A 7,570-nucleotide genomic window follows, 5' to 3' on the forward strand; every position below is an offset into this window, starting at 1 on the left:
AATTCAATTCAATTCAATTCAATTCAATTCAATTCAATTTTATTTATATAGCGCCAGATTACAACAATTGTCATCTCAAGGCACTTAAGTAATATAGTCCAATTCAAGCCAATTGGAATTCAATTCATTGTAATCATAATCCAAATAATTCATATAGAGCCAATTCAAAAAATAATATCCTAGCTAAGGAAACCAACAGATTGCACCGAAACTTGTCTTCAGTCCAATCTCCCGTCAGTCCTTAAAGAATTTGTGGAAACTGGACAAGTTGAGGACAAAAGAAGAAGACCTCACACAAGAACCTGAGAGATGCACCTGGACCTTCAGCTGATCCATCGACTGTTCCCTGAAGCCTCATCAGAAATAGTCTCCATGGAAGGGTGGCTGTCAAGAAGCCATTCTTAAGGAAGGGAAACAGGGAGACAAGGCTGAACTATGCCAAATGACACAAGAGGTGGACAGAAAATCAGTGGCAACAGGTCTTTTGGAGGGGTGAATCCTCCCCAGAGCCCGGACCTCAGCATTACTGAAGCAGTGTGGGATCATCTGACAGAGAACGGAACAAAAGGCAGCCGACATCCAAAGAAGAGCTTTGGGATGTCCTTCAAGAAGCCTGGAGAACTATTCCTGAAGAATACTTAAAGAAATTACAAGAAAGCTTGTCAAAGAGGGTTCAGGCTGTGTTGAAGAATTAAGTGTTTTTGCCCAATATATTGCATTTCCACAAATCATTGCACACGTTTCCAGTTTCCCTGCCAGTATTTTAAGAAATTAGGGATGGCAAAGTCCTGTATTTATACTTAAATATCATAGTTATGCTTTGCTGCATTTCAGAGAGAAATACTGAATTCTGAGTTCACTTGCATTTTTTTTCATGCTTTTGAGCTGCTAACATCTAATTAAAATACATTTATTTTTCCTTCTCATCTTCTCAGGTGGCTTCACTTCAAATAAACACTCAAATGATTAAACATCCATCTGAAATCAACGATGGGATGGGTCCAAAGAATGATTGGATTCATCAAAACTTTGTTCCTCCGTCTGGTTTCTCAACCCCTCAGAATCTTGTGGGGTTTCTGTAAAACTGTACATTTTATCACACAGTTTCCTCCGCCATCATTATCTAATAATGTCACAAACTGTAGCGATATATCACTCAAAGGGAACTGGTTGCCTACGTTCTACAGCCCATGTGCACTTTTACTTCAGTAGCTTTCCAAGCAGGACTTTTCCCAGCATGTGGAGGTGTGTTTTGACACGATTGCATTGGTAAAGTAAAGTCAAATTAAAGAGAAATGTGCTTAAAGTCATTCCGACGTGCACACAGTGTCATTAAGAATAGAAAAAATAAGAAAAATGGGGATCCCATCGTCTTCATCGGTCTCACCACCCCCCATTTCTTCCTGCGTTAAGAACAAAACTGTTACTTTTCCTAATCACCGCTGTTCACTTAGAAAAAAAAAAACCAACAAAAACAAACAAAAAAAATGCGCGCACGTGCACAAATTCACAGCGTATATGTGTATATTTTGCTCCTTCGCATCCTTTATCATGCACACATCTCTGCTTTCCCTTTGCCCACTACTCCCACGGGAGGAAGAGCGCTTGAGGGCTGAGGGGCGTGAGGAGAGAGGGAGGAGGTGAGTGTGTGGAGAGGAGGAAGGAGGAGGAGGCAGGGAGGCAAAAGAGGGAGGGAGGGGGCGGTGTTAGACAATACCATTTCTCAAATATATTCCATCCCCTCCGTGCATGAAGTGAGCCTTTATTAGTCGGGATCGTTTGGATCTTATCTCGCATATGACACTCGCTGGATGAAGGGAAAAGACAGGAGGATTACCTGCGAACTGCCCTCCGATCCGCTGGTTCCTGACAAGGGAGAGCCTCGCTTATCTCGCCCCCTTTATCCCCATCTTCCACAGGCGGATGGACGAGTAGCCCTGGCTGCACTTTTCCCACTCTGTGCCCACCTCGCCTATTGTCTCCCCGCCGCCGAGATCACACGGAGAGCCGACTGATCCCCCCTCTTATCAGCATCATCACCATCAGCATCTTCTCTGCACATCACCCGAGCTGATCACGAGACTTCAGGCTCCAGGCTGCTAATCTGCAGAGACATTTCCATGCTTGACGTTTGACCCCCCCCACCCCACCCCATCCCCACTCCCCCCCTTTCCCCTCGCCCGACTCCCACGTTGCAAGTTCGCGGCTGAAAAGAAGAAGAAAAAAAAGAAAGAAACCCGAGAAAAGTGAAAGAAGTACTTTCTTTTTACTCGTTTTTGTTTGCGCGAGCCTGAGGGTCCACCTCTGCAACATCTGGTGCTTGTTTTCGGCTTGTTGGAATATGAGTTAAGTTGGAGTTGAGGGCCAGTTGCAAGGAAAAAAAGAAAAAACTACGAAATCGCCTCCAAACTCTGTCAAGGTAAGTCTCAAATGCAGAAGAAGAAGAAAAACAAACTTAATTGTTGCACCTGATTTTTTTTCGCTTTTTTCTTTTTACCCAAATCATCTTTGTAAAGGCGACGAAAATCATTTTTTTCCATCTTCCGTCCCAACTCTTTGAACAGAAACACAAAAGCTCCACTACTTTCGTCCCCAGCAGATGTCAACAGGATTTTTTTCGCCGTCATATGCCTCTCTGCTGTCAAGTCACTCTGGCCTCAGCCAAGCAGATGTGTTCATCACACTGTGACAGATGGCTGATTCTGATTATGTTAATTCACAAAATAAAGAGAGTTTCTTCCTTAAATTTTTTTTTAAAAAGAAATACATCAACAACCTAATTTTGGTTGTTCAAAAATTTGCTTTCAGTAAAAACTTTGAATATGAGTTTTAGGGGGAGAATCGAGTTTGTCTTGATTGTTTTGGCTTTTTAAGGCCTTGGGATTTGATAAATTAACCATAACCGCGAATTTGGTGCCATTCATTATTAAAGGAGTTTCGTGTTATTATGCAATGAAGTGCGCGAGCTGCATGTGGATGTATGGGGGCCCCTAGCTGGCACCCAAGCAGGCACCCGCTGTGGGATTTCTGCAATGGGGCCTCAGGGTGCAAGAAAACACTTTTAATTAAATCTCAGTGACAGTTCTCGGTGCACTTTTTTGTATATTTAGGGGGTTGGAGGGCGGGTTAAATAAAGAACGGAGTTATACAAAGCACTGAATATATAAGATCGAAAGAGACTGTATTTATTAAAGAGGTGCGGCAACATGAACAACATAAATCGGTGTTTAATGTCTGTTTTTGTCCAGGTTCCTAAGGAAGAGTGACCGCCAACGCCAGAGTATAAAAATGATGCTGAGCCCGGATCAGGCCGAGGCGGACCTCTCCTGGACTCAGTCCGACCCGGAGACGATGCTCAACGGCCTCAAGTCGGCCGGCTGCACCTCGGACGAGCCGACGGAGAGCGAGGACAGGGGCCCCAAATGCAGAGCCGAGCAGCCGCTGAGCAGAGAGGAGAAGAGGAGGAGGCGGAGGGCCACGGCCAAGTACCGCTCGGCCCACGCCACCCGAGAGAGGATCCGGGTGGAGGCGTTCAACGTGGCCTTCGCAGAGCTGAGGAAATTACTCCCCACCTTACCCCCGGACAAGAAACTCTCCAAGATTGAGATCCTCAGACTGGCTATATGCTACATCTCCTATCTAAATCACGTGCTGGATGTCTAAAAGTGGTAGAAAACGACGTGGTTGGGTTGGGGGGAAACTGGACTCGAGCGCTTGTTGGGCGTCATTTTTTTTGGGTATGGCGAGGTTGACAGCTGTGGGTTTGACAGATGTTTTTTTTTTTTTCAAGAAGTATTTCCTAAAGGCGTTTAGTGCTGATAGTTTGTGCGGACACTCGCCATTTCTCATTTAGTCGATTCGAAGGTTGAAAGACGGAAGGAATCAGGGAATTTTACAGTCTAAATTCACCTCCACGGGTCTTGTGCGATCCGCACATAATGCCTCAGCGCACATTTGAATTTCTGACGGGAGAATTGGCTGCTTTCTGTGAGCACCTGTTAATTGGTCAGACGTAAAATAGCCTATCAGCGTCAGCTCAGGCAAGCGGACACGTCAAACACCTGTGACGCAGGCTCCCATCTTAGTTTGACTGCAAACACTCATTTGTTTGGTTTTAATAACAAGACACTGACTAAATAAGTGGGTTTTAATTTGATCTGCCATACCCCTCCCACCCTTTCCAAGAGGTTGGGTTTTATGGTGGCGGAAGTGCGGAGTTGTGGGGGAAACTGCGCCAAATGAAAGCCTCAACTTTCCGCAGACCGCTCACTGAACAACAAGCAACAAGCACCGAGTCGTTTGAGCTGCTGGATGCAATAACGAGAAACATTTTCCAAAACACAGTGGGGGAGGATGGGTCGTGTGAGCCTCGAAGGCATTCACGTTTCCTTCCTCAAGGTGTTGCAGTGGAGAGGAGACGAGACGGGAGCTCCCGAGGTTGAGATTGATAAAAAATAATAATAATAATAATGATAATAATCAATAATCAGACTTTTAAGTCGAATTTTCGACAAAAGAATCAACATGAATTCTGTTAGGTCCAGTTGAACCCCACTCGACGCCATAAATACACGTTTGCCTAAAACCAGTCCTCCCCTCACTGTTATCAGGCCCGAGGTCCAACGAAACGAACACGGGGGGGGGGGATTTTTATCCGGAAGGGTGTAAACAACATAGCTGCTTTAGATCTAGTTTAGAGGAACGATTTCCGTAAAGGAAGAAAAAAAAAAAAGAAAAAAGATTCAATGCGTAAGTGCCACTTATGACATGAAAAATTGTGACCTTAGTCGTTTTTTTCCTCGTTTTTTTTAAGTGTATGGAATTATTTAATTTATTGTGTTAATATTTATGCTAATTTATTTATGTTGATATCATAGGCCGACGTCCTTTAAATGTATATTGTTTGTTGCTTCTATATTTTAGACTGTGAAGTTGAACTTGGAAAGTGATGGTGTTCTGTTCTTGAAAATGGCACTTTCTGTTTATCCACCGCATTCCCTATTTGTTTGCTGTGACGTGTGTCATCCCTTTTGTTCTGCTTTGATAACGTCTATTGTCGATCAATAACAACGACAAGCACTTCAAGATGGGGTTCAGTGGCCCCATCGATATTTGCTTCCCTGAATTTTGTGTTGAGAGGTCTCTCAGTTAATGAGAATTAGGTAGTTTTTAAAAAATAAAAAAAAAGTGAGGGATGGGGGGGGGCATTCCATTTTCAAATTTGTTTAACTGTCAATTCATACCATCATGGGTTTATGTGATTCAGAGTTTCAGAGTTAGCTAAACCACTTTTTTGCTGTGACCAAAAAACTAAATCTTGATTTTTTTTGCCTATTCTCTTCAATGTGCTGTTATTAGGCTATTATTTCAGATCATTTTGTCATTTACTTGTCTCTGCTTTGTATTCTGAAAATTCAATAAGTAATTTTATAGCGAAAGAAGAAGAAGAAGAAGAAGAAAAAACACATATCCTCTATCCAAAGATTTTTTGTCTCTTCAGGGTTGTGTAGGCTACTTGTTGCTTTATGCAGATTTTTTGTAGTAGAGTTATCGTGTGACAGCTGGTTTATAAAGGACAAACTTTTCATATTTTCCGGTGTTATTTTTAATTAAAAAGCAAATACTTGAAAAAAATCTCTCTCTTCTTTTTTTTAAAAATATATATATATTATTTTTTTTGCCTGAGAGGCTCTCCGGTTTTTGACTTAGCAGTGCCGGGGAAAAAAATGAGCTAGCAGCTAACTGCTCGCTAACTGCGCAGCATGACGTCAGGTTCACACATAGACGGGGACGCACACGCGCACATGTGCGGGGTGGTGCGGTTGGGGGGGGGGGGGGGGGTTGTGACAGAACCGCACGCTGTCAACACACGGGGACACGTGCCTAAACACATTTAACACACTGAAAAAAAAAACACACACGCACACTTTTTGAAAGGTGGAAAAAGTGAAAACCCAGTTTAGCATACAGATGAATACTCACCCCCCTACACGCTCTACTGTCCAAACACATTCTCAGTGCAAGATGAAATAAGTGTATGCAGACAGTAGAAAACTCTCTCTCTCACTTCCACACACACACACACATGCACACACCACTCAGTGGTCAGCAGCTAAAGGCAGTGGTAGGCTGCATCTATGCTCCTGGCTGAAAGGCTCTCTCCCTCCCCAGAGAGGGGGCAGGTGTTACTCCAGACGAGCCAAGACAACCAAATTACTGGCCGTCTGGCACCTCCCGTGGGAAACCCTGCGAGAAAGAAGGGATGGAAGAGATGGAAATTTATGAGCAAGCAAGCTCCGAGATGTAATATTGCCAAATGGTATGAGCAGGAAAGATCCAAATATTTATATTCATCAGTGATATATATGCCTATTCCTATCGATCGTGCTATAAAAGGCTTGTAGAAAAAGAAAAGGAGATGTGTGAATGCTATTATCCAAACTACATTAGATTATCTGGAGTGAACCTTTTTTTTTTTTTGTGAGCACGGGTGGCCCCAGTGGGAATTGAACCCTTAACCCTGGAAATGCCACAGTTAAGCTGCTGCAATTGAGCAACAGAATGCATTACATCAAATATGTATGATTAAATCATTAAAAACATATCTATCTATCTATCTTGAAGTGGCAGCTGCAAGGAGGTTTCAACTTTGTTTCTTGTTTCAAATCTTTTTTTTTCTGTGGAGACGAGGGTTAGCATGAAATGTTCTTCACTTGTCAGCTCAAGGGCCTCTAATGTCGGGTTTTTCTATTTGGCCGGTGTCTGTTTGGAAGACATCGGCCCAGTTTTTATGTTTTTATCCACAGCCGCTGTCGCCCAGGTTGTAAAAGTTCAAATGTTCAAACCATGCTCACATCAGAAGACTGAATCTGTTTCTTGTTTGAGTCTGAGTTGGCCTGATATGAGCACCAGCCTGCGCTGGCTAACGCTAGCAAACAATGTTGCTGTATAATATCCTCGGCTAAGCTCTCAGCAGCACACAGAAGTTAACCTTAGCGACCAGCTGTTGAACACCCGAACACTTAGCAGCGGGATTTCACCCGGCAGTTGTCCTTTGAAAGTCCAAAGTCAGAGCTAAAAGAGGAGTGAATGGTTTTGAATTGAGGTGGTCAGACAGACAACTCTAAATTTACGTTAATGTTGCAGAGTCGCTAACAAATTAACAAGAAAGAAGAACATCATCCAAATTAATACACCCATTTACTACAACAATAGCCGATTAAACTGCATCAGCTCATAGATATAATTCCGGTAAGAACCTTTGAATAAGCTAGCTCTAGTTGGGAGGGGCCGACAAAAGCTGATTTCATAACAAAGAGCAGCAAAAGCGCTAAATAGCAAAGAGACAAAAGGGAAAAGCTCAGACAAACATCTGCACTGCACAATCTCTATTATTCAACAGTTTTATTTCTCCACAAAGCATGTTTTCCCAAAGCAAAGCTAAAGCACCAACAACAGCCCCAAAGCAACCAAGAGCCTGTTAAAGAACTGTAAAGCTCAAAATGTCCCCTTGGTGCGGTAAAGAAACCACAAGTGAAACCCTGCAGTGTGCAAACCATCTTTATTTTTT

At 43.1% G+C, this 7,570-nt stretch overlaps 1 protein-coding gene across 1 annotated transcript; it reads left to right on the plus strand.

The window, feature by feature from the left end:
* The first annotated feature begins 1,755 nt into the window (after window positions 1–1,755).
* Window positions 1,756–5,187, plus strand: nhlh2 (nescient helix loop helix 2). The gene is made up of 2 exons (XM_072379525.1): window positions 1,756–2,419; window positions 3,249–5,187. The coding sequence occupies exon 2, from the start codon at window positions 3,289–3,291 to the stop codon at window positions 3,661–3,663; it is 375 nt and encodes a 124-aa protein (XP_072235626.1). The 5' UTR covers window positions 1,756–2,419; window positions 3,249–3,288; the 3' UTR covers window positions 3,664–5,187.
* The last annotated feature ends 2,383 nt before the right edge of the window (window positions 5,188–7,570 follow it).

The sequence above is a fragment of the Leuresthes tenuis genome, unplaced genomic scaffold, assembly GCF_036924035.1.
Source record: "Leuresthes tenuis unplaced genomic scaffold, fLeuTen1.0.hap1 SCAF_1, whole genome shotgun sequence".
NCBI lineage: Eukaryota > Metazoa > Chordata > Actinopteri > Atheriniformes > Atherinopsidae > Leuresthes > Leuresthes tenuis.